We start from the raw sequence: 19,633 nt of genomic DNA, 5'->3' as shown, positions 1-19,633 counted from the left end.
AGTCACGGTATTGTGCCTTTTTTTGTTATTGCTGTCTATGACTTCTTACAGTCTAAGAAAATACAATCTACCCAGCAGGGTTGTGACACAGGATTTCCTGTCCCTGAAACCGTGCTGGTTGTCATTGATAAGCTTATTCCTGTCTAAGTGCTCCACCACTCTTCTCCTGACAATTTTCTCCATGACTTTGCATAGTATACATGTCAGTGACACTGGTCTGTAGCTTAATGCTGCACGTCTCTTTCCTTTTTCAGAAAAAAAAAAAAACTCACAAGTGTGGAAATTGCAGAAGCCTTTTGTGACTTAGAAAAATCCTCTGATTCATCCATTGATCAAATTAACCCTTTGAGGATCCATTCCATAGTTCTATGGCTTTGAAGCCAGGGTCCAAGCCAGGGTCCAAGCCAGGGTCCAAGCCAGGGTCCAAGCCAGAGTCCAAGCCATAGTTCTATGCCATGAGCTCAGCTCACTCAAATAAGCTGTGAGCGGTAAATTTGGGCCTAGATATGAGAGAATGGATCTATGTGGTAAGTGTGCACCATATAAAACAATTCCTGCAGCACACAATGCATGAGAAAAACTGTGACTGTATTTGCATTAAAACAGCGACTTTGCAGTGTATTTTCAGTGTGGTTTTCACGGTTGTATTCATAGTTTCTTGATCTCATTTCATAGAATGGAAGATATGTTACAGAAATAGAGATGATTTTGATTGGGTTTTGTAGAGAAAATAGCTCGAAATTGAGCTCAAAGTAACAGAAATGTTCGATTTTTGCAGATGCTCAAGAGTAAACAAACGACGTCACACGTCCAATACACATCAACTGGTGGGCCTAATGTATGTTCACGAATACGCTGATGTTATTTATAGTTACAGCCTTTCCTCACTGAATGATGGAGATCCATTCCTAATACTGCATCGGTAAACAAACTCACTGCTAAACGAGGAACGTACTATAATGGTAGTGGGTTTATATAAACCATCTTTGATACCCCCTTTATGTCACCCTTGCACCATTTACAGCAGGGCCCCGATTTACGGCGTTTTGCTTTACGGCGTTCCGCTACTACAGTCATTTCAAATTATGACCAAAACTCGCTATACGGCTCCCCCCACCTGACTTTCTAATACGGTCACCGCGCCCCACCCTGTTTGTTTACATTCTTCGTGAGCTCAGTAAGCACTAAGTCTCTCCATTTTGTCTGGAAACTCCAAAATTTCAAATGTTTTTAAAAGTTATTTCATATTTTATATATACTCTGATAATTATACTTATGTATACCTGTACTTAAATAAACTTACATACTGTGCTGGCATGCAGGTACACATTAAAATCAGTAAGAGTGTCTTATGTCTCCAGACGTCATATTAGTAATGATAATAATAATCATCGAGTCTCATTTAAATGTCGTATATTACGTTAAATACACATATATTACGTTAAATACACATTTTCATTAATCCATCTATGATATTTTTTCAAAATTATATAATAAACACGATACATAACATAAAAAGATGATAAATACACCCCACTGAATATACATTTTATCGCTCTGGGATGCTTAAATGTAATAGAATATTATGTGTGGGTGGGTTGGCCTGGTATGGTAGCCCGGCTGACTACCATACATACCACACTTGATTTCTTACAATAAATACTACTTGTCTCACCCTAGATTAAGACTATTAATATTTTAAGGTAAGTAATGAGTGCACTATGTGTGCAGTGTACTTTTTATTATTTTTTGATGCCTGGTTCTGTTGCTAACTTAATATATGTTAGTGTAAACTTGCTATCTAGTGTTTGTATGCATTTGTAAGTGGAAAAAAAGGGTGTTCCACTTTACGGCGGTTTCCGCTTTACGGTGGTAGCCTGGAACCTAACCAGCCGTATAAGTGGGGCCCTACTGTATAACATTTTTAGTATACACGGTGTCCACAAAAACACTCCCTGATTTCAAACAGGTATAACATGTAACTTTACTGTAATAATCTTTCACAGTTAATAGCTTCAGATGCAGGATTTCATTCAGTTTCATGTGGTATAGGGTAGCATTAAAGGCACTCAATGTGCGCCCCTCTGGTTGCTCGGCAAACATCGATGCGACAGTCCAGTTTGGTCCGGACGCTCTGCAGAATATCTGGAGTTATCATGTGAACTGCTTCAGTGATCAAAATTTTCAGCTCCTCCAGGGCTGCAGGTAATGGTGTAAACTGTGCTTTTCACATACTCCCAAAGAAAGAAGTCACAAACAGTTAGGTCCAGTGACCTCGCAAGCCACTTGTTACGAACATAGCCGGTTGGTCCCTGGGTTATAGTGCTTCTCGTAACAAAGGAACGAACTTAGCACATCTACGGGTCATCACTCATAGAGGGAAAGGAATTTTCTTAGTTTCTATTTAATTTATTAATAACCATGATAACCACTTAAACCCACACTCTCATATTTTACACTATGAGTAGAACATTTGTCACATGCCTCATTAACACATCACAGTACTAGGTTAAGTATTTACAAATGGCTCTTAGTGAGTCAGGAAATATAAGTATATGTACATGCACAGGCGTTTAAAAACTCGAACACCACACTGATAGGGCTCTTACATAGGGTACATTCTGCAATAAGCCCTCTTATAACATCGAGTTTCTCAACCGCCTTCTCCAGTCGAGATAAGCCCTTGCAATGAGTTTCCGAAATTTCTGGTAGCTTCTAGGGAGGTGAATGGTGGTTTAAAGCTGGATACTTCCCTAGATCCTTCCTGGTCCATAGGAAGGTATGAACTGAACAACCTTGACTCGGTCGGAGGAGGGGTTGAGCAGCTCAATACACCTACTGGTGCTTGGCCAGGTCACACCAACAGTTTAGACTAATTAACCTATTCAGGGTTTCTGACGTACTAGTACGGCTTACGCACCAAGGTTATTGACATACTAGTGCGCCTAAATTCTAGCACCTTCAAATCTAATGAGAAAAAGCTGGTAGGCCTACATATGAAAGAATGGGTCTATGTGGTCAGTGTGCACAGTATAAAAAAAAATCCTGCAGCACACAGTGCATAATGAGAAAAAAAAAACTCCGACGGTGTTTTTGGTTTAAAACAGCGACTTTGCAGTGTATTTTTGTATGGTATTTATAGTTGTATTTTAGTTTTCCTGGTCTCATTTTAAAGAATGGAAGACATATTACAGAAATTGGGATGATTTTGATTGGTTTCATAATGAAAAGTACCTTGAAATTGAGCTCAAAGTAGCAGAAATGTTCGATTTTTACCAAAGTTCAAAAGTAAACAAATCATGCTAAGCTTCCAATACACATCAACTGGTGAGTCTAATATTCTTCCACAAGTGCACTGATATTATTTATACCATTTTCTACACTAATGCAGTAGTCTGCATAACAGTAAATCTTCTATTTCTTGTGAGAATAAAAATTCAAAGTGGAAAGCAAAAGAGATGTAAGAGGGGCCTGAGGACATGACTAATGAACAGAGAAAATGTTATTTTAGTGCTAGGAATGTCTGTCTTGTTTATTCTGGACTCTATTTGTAAATTGGCATCTTCTGAAATTTGTGTGAAATTGGCAAAATTGCCAATTTCTGACCACTTTATTGGATAGTTGAAATCGGTAAATGGGTGGCTTCGTGTACTCATTCGATAGAAAAAATTAAATTCTAGCAAAATAGGTATGATTTTTGTCAAATAGCACACTGGAATTGGCCAAAAATAGGGCTCAAAGTGGGCGAAATCGCTGATGTGTAAACATCGTCGAGACCGCTAATTTCGCAAGAGCATAATTCCGTAAGTTTTCCATCAAATTTCATACTTTTGGTGTCATTATGATCAGGAAAAGATTCTCTATCACTTAATAAGACAAAATAATTTTTTTTTTCGAAAATTTTCGACCCTGAGAACGAGTTTAGGAGAGGCCCTGCCGACCCTTAAAGGGATAAATAACCTATGTACAAAGTTAACCCTTTGACTGTCGCGGTCGTATATGTACGTCATAGGAGATACCGTGTTTGACGTATCTATACGCATAAATTCTAGCGGCTTCAAATCAAGCAGGAGAAAGCTGGTAGGCCCACATGTGAGAGAATGGGTCTCCATGGTCAGTGTGCACCATATAAAAAAAATCGGGGAGCCAGTGGTGCATTGTGGGAATGCCATTTCAGTCGTCCTTTTTCAGCATGTCTAGCGGTAAGAAATATGTGACTTCCCTTCAAATCTGGGACTCTTCTCTTCCCAAGTGATGCTCTAACACGATGGAAGTGTCAATGAAGATCAATTTCATGATTTCGAGGAGTTTGAGACCAAAAGCAGTGGAGGAGGAGGAAGAGGAGGAGGAGGAAGAGGAGGAAGAGGAGGAGGAAGAGGAGGAAGAAGAGGAGGAAGAAGAGGAGGAGGAAGAAGAGGAGGAGGAAGGAAGGAGGAAGAGGAAGGAAGGAGGAAGAGGAAGGAAGGAGGAAGAGGAAGGAAGGAGGGAGGAAGGAGGGAGGAGGAGGAAGGAGGGAGGAGGAAGAAGGAGGGAGGAGGTGGGAGGGAGGAGGAGGAAGGAGGGAGGGAGGAAGAAGGAGGGAGGAGGAGGAAGGAGGGAGGGAGGAGGAAGGAGGGAGGGAGGAGGAGGGAGGGAGGAGGAGGAAGGTCGAAGGTGGAAGGAGGAGGAGGAAGAAGAAGAAGAAGAAGAAGAAGAAGAAGAAGAAGAATACCTAATACCTAATAATAATAATATGTAATAATATGTTCCCTTGAGGCATGAAAACAGTTCACCCCATGACAGTGACAAGATAAGGGGAGATAACATCTGATAAGAGCTGACCTTTGATGAGCGTAAACGAGGGTGGAGGGAGGGGGGCAGCTGTCCATCTGTCAAGAGCCAGGAGGAGGAGGAGGAGGAGGAGGAGGAGGAGGAGAAGGAGGAGGAGGAGGAGGAGGAGGAGGAGGAGGAGGAGTAGAAGGAGGAGGAGGAGTAGGAGGAGGAGAAGGAGGAGGAGGAGGAGGAGGAGGAGGAGGAGGAGGAGGAGGAGGAGGAGGAGGAGGAGGAGGAGGAGGACAAGGAGGAGGAGGAGGAGGGAGGAGGAGGAGGAAGAGGAGGAGGAGGAGGAGGAGGAGGAGGAGGAGGAGGAGGAGGAGGAGGAGGAGGAGGAGGAGGAGGAGGAGGAGGAGGAGGAGGAGGAGGAGGAAGAGGAGGAGGAGGAAGAGGAGGAGGAGGAGGAAGAGGAGGAGAAGAAGAAGAAGAAGAAGAAGAAGAAGAAGAAGAAGAAGAAGAAGAAGAAGAAGAAGAAGAAGAAGAAGAAGAAGAAGAAGAAGAAGAAGACGACGACGACGAACAAACATTTGTCTGTCTGTCTATTTGTCTGTCTGCCAAACTCCCTGTCTATCCGTCTAGCTCTGTCTCAGAGAGAGCCACAAGACTGTGTCATCATCACGTTTACTCACATCTTCAAGCAGAGTATAGCACTTTGTCTGGATTTTTTGGGTTATCCTAGGTAATTTACACTATGTATAGTTGTATTTATGTGTACCTGTGAGACAGAGATAGACAGAGAGAGAGAAAGAGAGACAGATTGAAAGAGATAGAATGAGGGAGAAAGATAATTAGATAGAATGGAGGGGGAAGCAGCATCCGACCCCATTGTTTTGACAGGCGGTAGTGGCAGTGACTAATGAGACAATATGTCATTTTGACAGCTGCCCACTCCTGACTCAAAACAATTATAAGCCACACACTCACACACAAGACAAGCTTGCTGAAGGGTGATAATAGGAGTTTTATGAAAGTATCTAGTGACTATATATGTGTATATATATTATAGAAACCAGAAGCAAGAAGGGAAGGCAGGAATGAAGGAAGGACTAGATGAAAGGAAGGAAAAAAGTAATGAAGGACAGATGAAGGAATGTAGGAAGAGAGGTGGAATGCCCTCCAGGTAGCCTCCAGGAAGGAAAGGAATGAAGGAAATTAGGAAGGAAGGATGACACACGACCATTTACCTAGGATAGCTACATAACACAACTGCCTGCTAATACTTTGACGAAAACTGCTCAGACGAGGTATTTTGTCTTTGTACATAAAAAAAAAAAATCAACAAAAATGCACACACACTGATTTTATGTGTGAGAGTGTAAAACACCATTGTGTATGACACCATGTTTTATGTGTGAGAGTGTAAAACACCATTGTGTATGACACCATGTTTTATGTGTGAGAGTGTAAAACACCATTGTGTATGACACCATGTTTTATGTGTGAGAGTGTAAAACACCATTGTGTATGACACCATGTTTTATGTGTAAGAGTGTAAAACACCACTGTGTATGACACCATGTTTTATGTGTAAGAGTGTAAAACACCACTGTGTATGACACCATGTTTTATGTGTGAGAGTGTAAAACACCACTGTGTATGACACCATGTTTTGTGTGTGAGAGTGTAAAACACCACTGTGTATGACACCATGTTTTATGTGTAAGAGTGTAAAACACCACTGTGTATGACACCATGTTTTATGTGTAAGAGTGTAAAACACCACTGTGTATGACACCATGTTTTATGTGTAAGAGTGTAAAACACCACTGTGTATGACACCATGTTTTATGTGTAAGAGTGTAAAACACCACTGTGTATGTGTAGTGATACTGGTCCTGTGGGGAGCAGCAGCAGGATAATACTGCACCACCTCTAGGGGCCCTTAACAACAACAACAGTTTGGTGTGTGTCATGGGCACCAACACATGGTGTGTGATTCTCTCCTACTTTATCCATTTATCAGCGATGCAGATTACATGGTGAGTTTAAATATGTGGCCTGTAGTTATAACTTTTCTCTTGACATATGCAAGACATCACCATCCCTGTAGAAGCTATTATTAGATGTACTAGTCATTATATTTTGTTGTTGCAGAAGTACTATGAAGATTCTATGTTCAATAAAGCCTAGAGATAAGGCCTGTGTTTCTATCACAACAATTTATTGAACATAGAATCCTGGGCTACCTGGTGGTGATCCTGCGCTAGACTACATCACAACATGGAGCGTTTACTGAAACCTGAGAGGCTAGACTGTGACCCCAGCTTATCAACGGCTGCTCAGGAATGGAAGCACTGGTTTAAGACTTTCGAAAACTTCTTGGGAGCCCTTCCTAAAGAAGATCTAGATAAACTAAGTCTGCTCATCAATTTTGTGTCACCTAAGATATATGAGGCTATTTCTGAGTGTAATACCTACGAAGATGCTATCAAAACCCTCAAGTCTCAGTATATTAAACCTACAAATGAAATCTTTGCACGCTATCGCCTTGCAACTCGCCGCCAGCAGATTGATGAGTCCTTAGAGGAATACTTTCAAGCACTGAAAATTTTAGGTAAGGACTGTCACTTCCAAGCAGTGACAGCTGCTCAGTATTGTGAAGAGTCCATCAGGGATGCTTTTATCAGTGGCCTGCAATCACCAATAATAAGGCAGCGTTTATTGGAGAATAAAACTCTCGACTTAGCCGCTGCCTTTGACCAGGCAAGAGCTCTAGATTCAGCCCAGAAGAATTCTGAAGTATACAGTACCACTCAGCCTTCTCGAGTGGTAAGTGCTGCAATTCCTGACCAAGACTCTTGCAATGAAGTTACTGGGGAACCTGCCTCAGTGACAGCAGCAGCAGGTACGGTGTGTTTCTTTTGTGGTTTTTCAAGACATCCACGTCCAAAGTGTCCTGCTCGTGAAGCAATGTGCCATAAATGCCACAAGAAAGGTCACTTTGCTAAAGTATGTCGTGCTAATGCATCAACAAGAGCTAGTGCCTCCACACATTCCAGTGATCATGCGACTCTAGCAACAGTGACTTCTGCGGCTACTCCAAATTCACTGTCAAAGGCAGTTGTGAAAGTATTCATCAAAGGAACAGAAGTAGATGGTCTTATTGATAGTGGCAGCTCAGAGAGTTTCATCAACCTTGACTTAGTTAAACGGCTCTCCTTGACTCTACATCACTCATCAGGTACCGTTTCCATGGCATCAACATCTCTCTCTATTCAGACCTTAGGGTTTTGTAAGGTAAATCTCAGAGTTAATGGAAAGGATTATCAAGATGTACATTTAGCTATTCTGCCACAACTGTGCTCTGATGTTATCCTTGGTCAGGACTTTCAGAAGCTGCATGGTAGTGTCACCTTAACATATGGAGGTGAACTGCCTCCTCTTGTTGTCTGTGGACTTAGCACTTTAAGGGTAGACCCACCAAAGCTGTTTGCAAATCTTACCGCGGATTGCCATCCTATATCAGCTAAGTCACGCCGCTATTCTTATGAGGATCGGATGTTCATTGAGAAAGAAACTCAGAGGCTGCTGAAGGAGGGTATTATAGAACCGAGTGATTCCCCTTGGCGTGCACAGGTTGTTGTTGTTAAAGATGGTTATAGGAAACGGAGACTGGCTATCGATTACTCTGAGACAATCAACAAATTTACACTTCTTGATGGGTACCCTCTACCTCGAATTGACGATACAGTGAACAAAATTGCTCAGTACTACGTGTTTAGCACAATTGATCTGCAGAGTGCCTATCATCAAGTCCCTATAAGGAATGAAGATAAACCATACACAGCGTTTCAGGCTAGTGATGGCCTGTATCAGTTTACCAGAGTCCCTTTTGGAGTCACCAATGGGGTAGCCTGCTTCCAACGAATTATGGATTCACTCATTCAGGAAGAGCAACTCATGGGAACTTACGCGTATTTAGATAATGTTACCATTTGTGGCAAGACCCAGGAGGAACATGATGCAAACCTTGATAAGTTTTTGGAAGCCGCCAAGAAGAAAAATATCAGTTACAATGAGGAAAAGTGCACTTTTTCAACTAAAAGGCTTAGCATCCTTGGTTATGTAGTGGAAGGAGGTTCAATATTCCCAGACCCTGAACGACTACGACCTCTACGGGAACTTCCAATGCCTCAAGACAAAAAGTCACTCCGAAGAACTCTTGGTCTCTTTGCTTATTACTCACAATGGATCTACAACTATTCAAGTAAAGTCCGCCCATTGAGTGCTACCACATTTCCTGTGACAAAGGAAGCAGAAGCCGCTTTCCATACTCTCAAACAGGACATTGAAAACTCAGTAGTTCAAGCCATTGATGAGTCCCTACCATTCGAAGTGGAAACGGATGCATCTGACATTGCCATTGCTGCAGTCTTATCTCAGGCAGGACGACCAGTAGCCTTCTTTTCGAGAACTTTTCAAGGATCAGAGAAATGTTATGCTGCTGTAGAAAAGGAAGCCCAGGCCATCATAGAAGCAGTTCGCCACTGGAGGCATTATTTAACTGGTAGACATTTCACCATAAGGACTGACCAACGGTCCGTGATGTATATGTTCGACAAGAGGCACAAAAGTAAGATAAAGAATGACAAGATATTACGCTGGAGGATGGAACTATCGTGTTATGACTTTGATATTCTGTACCGACCGGGTCAAGAGAACATCTCACCTGATGCATTCTCTAGGTCCCACTGTGGAGCAGCATGTCATGATTTGCAATCACTCTCAGCTCTCCACAAGGCTTTGTGTCACCCAGGAGTTACACGCCTGTACCATTTTGTCAAATCAAAGAACATGCCCTACTCAGTGGAAGATGTGCGACAAGTGATCAGAGCATGCAGAGTATGTGCAGAGTGCAAGCCAAACTTTCATCAGCCAGAGAAGACTCATCTCATAAAATCCACCCAGCCTTACGAAAGATTGAATATAGATTTCAAAGGACCTCTACCAAGCACAAATCAGAATAGGTATTTCCTTAACGTAGTAGATGAATATTCAAGGTTTCCCTTTGTATTCCCCTGTGCAAATATGGCTGCTTCAACTGTTATTAGTTGTCTTTCACAGTTGTTCTCTATTTTTGGTATGCCAGCTTATATCCATTCAGACAGGGGATCCTCGTTCATGAGTAACGAACTTCAGGAGTTTTTGGCTAGCAAAGGTATTGCCTGCAGCAGAACAACAAGCTACAACCCTCAAGGCAATGGTCAAGTGGAGCGGTTCAATGGTACTATATGGAAGGCAGTTACAATGACACTAAAGTCGCGCAATCTACCTGTTCAACACTGGCAAACTGTCCTACCTGATGCTCTTCACTCTATTAGATCACTGCTGTGCACAGCTACTAATGCAACCCCTCATGAAAGACTCCTCAACTATTCACGTCGTTCCTCTACGGGAGCCTCCGTGCCCACTTGGTTATGTCATCCTGGACCCGTTCTCCTGAAGAGTCACCGTAGGATGAACAAGACGGATCCTTTAGTGGAAGAGGTAGAGCTCCTGCAAGCTAATCCACATTACGCCCACATTCGCTACCAAAATGGTGAAGAGACTACAGTATCTACAAGACATTTAGCCCCAGTTGAAATCCCTATTAGTGTGGAATCTCAAGATACACCAATAGATGTAAAAGATGCTTCGTTTTCTCCTGGAAAGCCCCTTGAGACTACCCCTATGGAAATAGAGGATTCTGCTCCAGCAGTTAATCAAACCCCGCTGGAAAATATCGAACCTGGTGAAGAGGCTCAAGGGCTACGAAGGTCGGGACGTGTACGTCGCCCACCTAACAGTTTGGGAGATTACTGTCTCTGATATTTTAGAAGGGGGAGATTGTAGTGATACTGGTCCTGTGGGGAGCAGCAGCAGGATAATACTGCACCACCTCTAGGGGCCCTTAACAACAACAACAGTTTGGTGTGTGTCATGGGCACCAACACATGGTGTGTGATTCTCTCCTACTTTATCCATTTATCAGCGATGCAGATTACATGGTGAGTTTAAATATGTGGCCTGTAGTTATAACTTTTCTCTTGACATATGCAAGACATCACCATCCCTGTAGAAGCTATTATTAGATGTACTAGTCATTATATTTTGTTGTTGCAGAAGTACTATGAAGATTCTATGTTCAATAAAGCCTAGAGATAAGGCCTGTGTTTCTATCACAACAGTATGACACCATGTTTTATGTGTGAGAGTGTAAAACACCACTGTGTATGACACCATGTTTTATGTGTAAGAGTGTAAAACACCACTGTGTATGACACCATGTTTTATGTGTAAGAGTGTAAAACACCACTGTGTATGACACCATGTTTTATGTGTAAGAGTGTAAAACACCACTGTGTATGACACCATGTTTTATGTGTGAGAGTGTAAAACACCACTGTGTATGACACCATGTTTTATGTGTGAGAGTGTAAAACACCACTGTGTATGACACCATGTTTTATGTGTAAGGAGTGTAAAACACCACTGTGTATGACACCATGTTTTATGTGTGAGAGTGTAAAACACCACTGTGTATGACACCATGTTTTATGTGTGAGGAGTGTAAAACACCACTGTGTATGACACCATGTTTTATGTGTAAGAGTGTAAAACACCACTGTGTATGACACCATGTTTTATGTGTAAGAGTGTAAAACACCACTGTGTATGACACCATGTTTCACAGAGTTCCACAAGCTACAGAACTTCTAGGAGTATGTTCAGTGACTGTATATTGGTATATATATTATAGAACAATAGTAATAAAAAATTTTTTGTATTGTTTGTTTTTGTAAACAAGTTTTGTAAACAATATATTGATAATTATGTTTGTGTGCTTATTGTGTTGTATACAACGAGTGTATATATGTACATTGCACCTTACTTTGGTCTCACAGGCCACATAAGTTATGTAAAAAAATAAAATAGTGAAAAAAACAACAAACCTTCAAATACAAGTAAACCAAAGTTTACCGGGTGAGTGGCAGTCGCCGCTGTTGCCATACGCGGCTCATTTTCTGCAAACTTCATGCCTCTATATCTCGGTAAGTACTGATGGGAAAAAATTTTTTTTGGGACTAAAACAATCAGAAAAATAATCTTAACATTTTCATAAGAAAAAATAATTTTTTTTTTTCGAATATTTTGCGACACCAGGAGCAACTTCAGGATTGGGCCCTTCAACAGTCAAAGGGTTAAATAATATACGGCCAGATGATATTATAAAGTCAAATAAATCCATTTTAGCTACTAATGGAATTACTCCTGAATATAATATTAAGTGAAATAGCAAAAATAACATGTAAAAATATACCACTGCCAAAATAACAAATAGAAATTGTTTACTTAACCTTAAACGGTCCAAACATATATATACGTTTTTTCAACATTTGAAAGTATGTAAAAAAATGTACATTATCTTTTTTTTTACATTTGAAAATGTGTAAAAAAACTTTTATCTACTTTTTTTTTGTTATACAGTGGAGCCCCGCTTAATGATCAGCTCCCAATGCGACCAATTATGTAAGTGTATTTACGTAAGTGCGTTTGTATGTGTATGTTTGGGGGTCTGAAATGGACTAATCTACTTCACAATATTCCTTATGGGAACAAATTCGGTCAGTACTGGCACCTGAACATACTTCTGGAGTGAAAAAATATCATAAACCGGGGGTCCACTGTATTTGAAAATATGTAAAACAAACATAGATCTACTTTTGGAGCACTATGAATTTGAACGTCAATCTATTTGGACCGTTTACGGGTTAAAATGAACAAAAAGGTGTAACACCACTGGACTGAACTGGACTATCACATCAATGTTTGCCAAGCAACCAGATGGGTGCACATTGAGTGCCTTTAATGCTACTCTAACTACATAAAATCCACCTGGTGGTTCACACTTACACTCACTCACTCACCCATTTGACTATAAGCACAGAAATACGTATCTTAATCTTAAAATAATGATTCCTAACTAGTCACAAGTTTGCCTGTGATACTCCAATATAGAAACTATGTATTGTGCCAAAACAAAAGCATTCACATTGCTAAACTCACAAACTAGTATTTAGTCACTTAGTATTTAGTCAACTTACTCCACAATTTGTAATAATTAAGGGTTAAGAATTAATCTAAGTCTGCCCGAAATGCCTAGCCATGCTAGGTGTTCTAGCGGCCCCCTCTGTAATTAGTATTTTATTACATGTAAACCACACAATAAACCCCACATTGTAATCCTTATAGGGAATAAACTTTGATTTGATTTGATTTGATATACCACATGAAACTGAATGAAATCCTGCATCTGAAGCTACTAACTGTGAAAGATTATTACAATAAAGTTACATGCTATACCTGTTTGAAATCAGGGAGTGTTTTTGTGGACACCCTATTTTTAAATCTTTGTACAGTAGTGCACAGTAGGGCCGTGCTTTATGGCATTCTTCTAATATGGTAATTTCAAATTATGACCAAAACTCGCTATACAGCTCCCTGTCTTTCTTACATGGTGGCCCCATCAGGTTTGTTTATATTCTCTATAAGCACATGTCTCTGTCTGGAAACTTTCCAAAATTTCAAGTGTTTTAAAGTTCTTGCATAGTATTTTATATGTACTCTGATAATTATAATTATGTGTACCTGTACCTAAATATACTTACACACTGTGCTGGCGTGCAGGTACATATTAAAATAACCAAGACTCTCTCTACTCTTTATGCCATATTGATAACAATAATCTTGTTAAATTAGACACATGTGCAACTCTTGGGAATCTTTACTGAGGAAACGTTTCGCCACACAGTGGCTTCATCAGTCCATACAAAGGATAAACTTGAAGAACAGGAGTCGATGTGGTCAGTCCATCAATCTTGATGGACTGACAACATCAACTCAAGGCTGAGGGACTGATTACCTCATTCTCCTCCTGTTCTTCAAGTTTATCCTTTGTATGGACTGATGAAGCCACTGTGTGGTGAAACGTTTCCTCAATAAAGATACCCAAGAGTTGCACATGTGTCTAATTTATCAACTTGTCGGTTCTTCGAACCATTCATCTACAATAATAATGTTGCCTTAAATGTCGTATATTACATTAATATAAACATTTCCATTAACCCATCTATGATATTTTTTGAAAATTAATAAACATACTATGTAACATATAAACATGATAAATACACCCTACAGTAGAATAAATTAACATAAATATGAAATATGGTAGGAGTGATGGCAAAAATAACATTTTCTCTAATTCAACATCTGAGAAAATATGTACACAATAATATTACTGGGGGTAACTAGAAAATTATTCCTTTCATATGCCTTCACTCAAAGTGTCATTTCTTCTCAAAATGGTGTTACATGAGAATGGGAGTACTCCTCTTTATTTATTCTATTGTATCAACGTGGAGACAACTTGAACACAATGTAAAGAGTTTGTATTATGGTATAATACAAATGTATGAACCAAAACCAGATGCATTCCCATGTTTGTTTACATTACGTGTGGGTAGGGTGGGTTGGGCTGACCTGGCTGACTACCATACTTCCCAAATCTGACTTCCTACAAATAAATACAACTTCCCTCTCACCCTACATTAAGACTACAAATATTTTAAGGTAAGTAATGGGTGTACTGTGTGTGTATTTTGCTTTCCACTGTTTTTAATGCCTAGTTCTTTGCTATATTAATATATGTTAGTGTAAACTTGTTATCTGGCATTTATATGCATTTATAAGTGAAAAAAATGGCGTTCTGCTTTACGGTAATGTCTGCTTTACGGTAATGTCTGCTTTATGGTAATGTCTGCTTTACGGTAATGTCTGCTTTACGGTAATGTCTGCTTTATGGTAATGTCTGCTTTATGGTAATGTCTGCTTTACGGTAATGTCTGCTTTACAGTAATGTCTGCTTTACGGTAATGTCTGCTTTACGGTAATGTCTGCTTTTCGGCAATAGATTGGAGCCTAAGCTGCCATATAAGTGGGGCCCTACTGTTTATATATGGACTTACAGGAAGATGTAGGAAGCGACAATGCCATCGAAGGCGCCATTAAGGACAACAAAGCAGCAGAAGATGAAGAAACGAGGTTGTTGCAGCAACGGCCACACCTTTCTGAGGACGTTGTGCTCAGTCGTCATATTTGGAACCTGTGGGGATTACACAGGTATTATGGTGCTTAGAGGTGACACATGTATTGTTATGGCACCTACAGGTGATGCAGGTGTCATTATGGCACTTACAGGTGATGTGGGTGATGTTATGGTTCTTACAGGTGATGCAGGTCACATTATGGAACTGTATATATAGGAACATTGTAAGAGAATTGACTGTATACAGAGGAACTTTATAAGAGAACTGACTATACAGAGGAATGTTATAAGAGAAGTGACTGTACACAGAGAAGCTTTATAAGAGAACTGACTGTATACAAAGTAGCTCTATTACAGAACTGGCTGTAAATAGAGGAGCTTAATAAGAGTACTGACTGTATATAGAGGAGATTTATAAGAGAAATGACTGTATATGGAGAGTCTTTATAGGAGAACTAACTATATAGAGAGGAGCTTTATAAGAGTACGGACTGTATATAGATTAAGATTGTTTAATTCATCGTGATACAATGTTGACACAGTGATGGTGACATGTAGGTGCGCACGATACAATGTTGACACAGTGATGGTGACATGTAGGTGCGCACGATACAATGTTGACACAGTGATGGTGACATGTAGGTGCGCACGATACAATGTTGACACAGTGATGGTGACATGTAGGTGCGCACGATACAGTGTTTACACAGTGATGGTGACATATAAGTGTGCATGATACAGTGTTTACACAGCGATGGTGACATATAAGTGTGCATGATACAGTGTTTACACAGTGATGGTGACATATAAGTGTGCATGATACAGTGTTTACACAGTGATGGTGACATATAAGTATGCATGATACAGTGTTTACACAGCAATGGTGACATATAAGTGTGCATGATACAGTGTTTACACAGCAATGGTGACATATAAGTGTGCATGATACAGTGTTTACACAGTGATGGTGACATATAAGTGTGCATGATACAGTGTTTACACAGCGATGGTGACATATAAGTGTGCATGATACAGTGTTTACACAGTGATGGTGACATATAAGTGTGCATGATACAGTGTTTACACAGCGATGGTGACATATAAGTGTGCATGATACAGTGTTTACACAGTGATGGTGACATATAAGTGTGCATGATACAGTGTTTACACAGTGATGGTGACATATAAGTATGCATGATACAGTGTTTACACAGCAATGGTGACATATAAGTGTGCATGATACAGTGTTTACACAGCGATGGTGACATATAAGTGTGCATGATACAGTGTTTACACAGTGATGGTGACATATAAGTGTGCATGATACAGTGTTTACACAGCAATGGTGACATATAAGTGTGCATGATACAGTGTTTACACAGCGTTGGTGACATATAAGTGTGCATGATACAGTGTTTACACAGCAATGGTGACATATAAGTGTGCATGATACAGTGTTTACACAGCGATGGTGACATATAAGTGTGCATGATACAGTGTTTACACAGCAATGGTGACATATAAGTGTGCATGATACAGTGTTTACACAGTGATGGTGACATATAAGTGTGCATGATACAGTGTTTACACAGTGATGGTGACATATAAGTGTGCATGATACAGTGTTTACACAGTGATGGTGACATATAAGTGTGCATGCATTAACACACTTAGTAAACAGAGCATTTCTAGCAAACTTAAACGTGTCAGTGTCGGTTCCACAGTATAACACCAAGAGCTGAGCTCACTCAGATAAGCTGTGACTTGTAAATTTGAACCTAGATATGAGGGAAGAAACTGTGACCATTTTTTTGGTGTAAAACTGTGACTTCGTGGTTTTTATGGGTTTATTCTCGGTTTCTTGGTCTCATTTGACAAAAGATATATTACAGAAATAGAGATGACTTTGATTGATTTCAGTAACAGGAAACTCAGCTCAAAGTAGCAGAAATGTTCTGTTTTTGCCAACATTCCAGAGCACACAAGTGACGTCACTCGTCCAATATACGTCCAACTGGCCGGTCTAATATGTGGTCACAAATGGGTTGATATTATTTACACAATTATTTCAACATGCATAGCAGTAAATCTTCTATTTTTTGTATGAATAAAAGTTCAAAATGGAAAGCTAGGATAATGTAAAGGGGCTGGAGATGTGACTAATGAAGAGAGAACTTCAACATCAACCTTGGTCTAACAGATGACCAACCTGTTTCTGACTTCATTAATATGAACAACATACTACTCATACCAGTAATTACAAAACCAACAAGACTGAGACAAGTGCAACCATAAGTGACCATATATGGACAAACATACTAGTCCCCTTAAAGTTGGGATAATCACTGACAACACTACTGACCACTACCCAACTTTCCTCTTAACCAACATTTGTAAGCAACCGATGGAATATAAAAAGTTCTCCTTTCGCCTCCATGATGAGGCATCAATAAGTAGCTTCACTGCAGAACTAAGCTCAGTTGACTGGCCTACAAAATTTTCCAATGCTGCTGGTATTGATGAATGGGTAGAGATATTTCTAAACATTACCCCATAAAAACTAAATGGATCACCAATAACAGCATCCTAAGGTCCATCAATGTGAAACATCAATATGAGAAAAAATATTGAAGGGGCTTAATAGCTAAACAATTTATCAAACACTATATGTCAGTCCTCACCAATTTAATCAGAAAGTTTAAGCAACTATACTCTTCTAATAGATTCACTGAAACAAGAGGAGATATAAAAAAAGACCTGGAAGAAACTCTCTCAGATCCTGGGCACCCATAAACAAAACAGCTAGTAATACTGTACTAACTAAACCAAATGAACCGAAATTCCAGCCTACTGAAACAGCTAACAAATTAAATGGCTTCTCAATCACGGGATCAAATCTCACCAGAAAAATTCCAATTAGCAATGCCCGAGCTAATGATTATCTAGATGGAAACTTCCCAACATCCCTCTATCTTACACCAATACAGCTCACTGAGGATACCATGATTATTAAAAACAAATCAGGGAATGTAACCCAAGTACCACTGCTACTGTATAAATGAGCAGCTCAAATCCTTTCATCCACCATTGCATTACTCTTCAACAAATCACTAGAAACAAACACTTTCCGAGCATCACTCAAGCTAGCAAGTATTACACCAATACACAACGATGGTGACCCAACAAATGTAAACAATTATAGGTCAATATCAAACTTGCCTTTACTTTCCAAAATCTTCGTACACAAAAGGTTACACTCCTTCATAACACCACAAAGCGTCCTCAACCACTGCCAGTTTGGCTTCAGGAGAAACAAAAGCACAAATGACGTAATAATAAAAATGGTAGACCTACTATACATAGCAAAAGAAAAAAATGAATACCTGCTTGGACTCTTTATCAGCCTTAAGAAAACTTTTGATACAGTAAATCACAGCATCCTACCCCTCAGGCTTCATCATTACGGTATAAGAGGCCATGCGCTTGCATTTATCAAGTCCTACCTTACTAATAGAAAGCAATACATCTCTGTCAATGACACAACCTCCTCAACAAGATGACTCACGAAATCGTAATGACACAATTGCAAACAAACCATACCACGGGTGGGGTTAGAACCTACAATCAGAGTCTCAAAACTCTAGACCAATGCGTTAGCCACTGGGCCAGGTAGCCACAATAAATATACCTAGTTGGATGAATCTTATTGTGGCTAGCTGGCCCAGTGGCTAACGCGTCGGTCTAGAGTTTTGAGACTCTCTGATCATGGGTTCTAACCCCGCCCGTGGTATGGTTTCCTCAACATGATCCCTAGACACTGGTGTATCACAGGGTAGTGTTCTGGGCCCACTCCTTTTCCTTATATACATCAACAATCTTCCAAGTGTATCACAGCAACTTACACCTATTTTCTTTGCTGATGACATGACTTTTTTATACCTATTCTCTTTGCTGATGACATGACTTTTTTATACCTATTCTCTTTGCTGATGACATGACTTTTTTATACCTACTCTCTTTGCTGATGACATGACTTTTGTCATCTCTCACCCAAATCTAGCCTCATCACAAAAATAGCAACCTGGTAAACCGTCAATAAACTTACACTTAATATAGACAAAACCTTTTACATTATGTTTGGGAGTAGAGAAGTGAGGACCAACTAAACACTATATTTAGCAATACTCTTATTGCTATACATAACGAGGGAAAATTCCTGGTCTGCACCTTTACTATGTTACTATGTACCAAAAACACCACTACTTACACTATGTTACTATGTACCAAAAACACCACTACTTACACTATGTTACTATGTACCAAAAACACCACTACTTACACTATGTTACTATGTACCAAAAACACCACTACTTACACTATGTTACTATGTACCAAAAACACCACTACTTACACTATGTTACTATGTACCAAAAACACCACTACTTACACTATGTTACTATGTACCAAAAACACCACTACTTACACTATGTTACTATGTACCAAAAACACCACTACTTACACTATGTTACTATGTACCAAAAACACCACTACTTACACTATGTTACTATGTACCAAAAACACCACTACTTACACTATGTTACTATGTACCAAAAACACCACTACTTACACTATGTTACTATGTACCAAAAACACCACTACTTACACTATGTTACTATGTACCAAAAACACCACTACTTACACTATGTTACTATGTACCAAAAACACCACTACTTACAC

The 19,633-nt window shown here is 39.8% G+C and overlaps 1 protein-coding gene across 1 annotated transcript in view; it reads right to left on the bottom strand.

The window, feature by feature from the left end:
- LOC128691029 (major facilitator superfamily domain-containing protein 6) overlaps positions 1–19,633 on the bottom strand; it is a 159,143-nt gene that overhangs the window by 62,009 nt on the left and 77,501 nt on the right. The window contains exon 7 of the mRNA XM_070080197.1: positions 14,817–14,953. Coding sequence (XP_069936298.1) covers positions 14,817–14,953 — 137 coding nt within the window. The remainder of the gene's footprint in view (positions 1–14,816; positions 14,954–19,633) is intronic.

Source organism: Cherax quadricarinatus, unplaced genomic scaffold (genome assembly GCF_038502225.1).
Source record: "Cherax quadricarinatus isolate ZL_2023a unplaced genomic scaffold, ASM3850222v1 Contig216, whole genome shotgun sequence".
Lineage (NCBI taxonomy): Eukaryota > Metazoa > Arthropoda > Malacostraca > Decapoda > Parastacidae > Cherax > Cherax quadricarinatus.
This window is presented reverse-complemented; position numbering and strand designations above follow the sequence as displayed.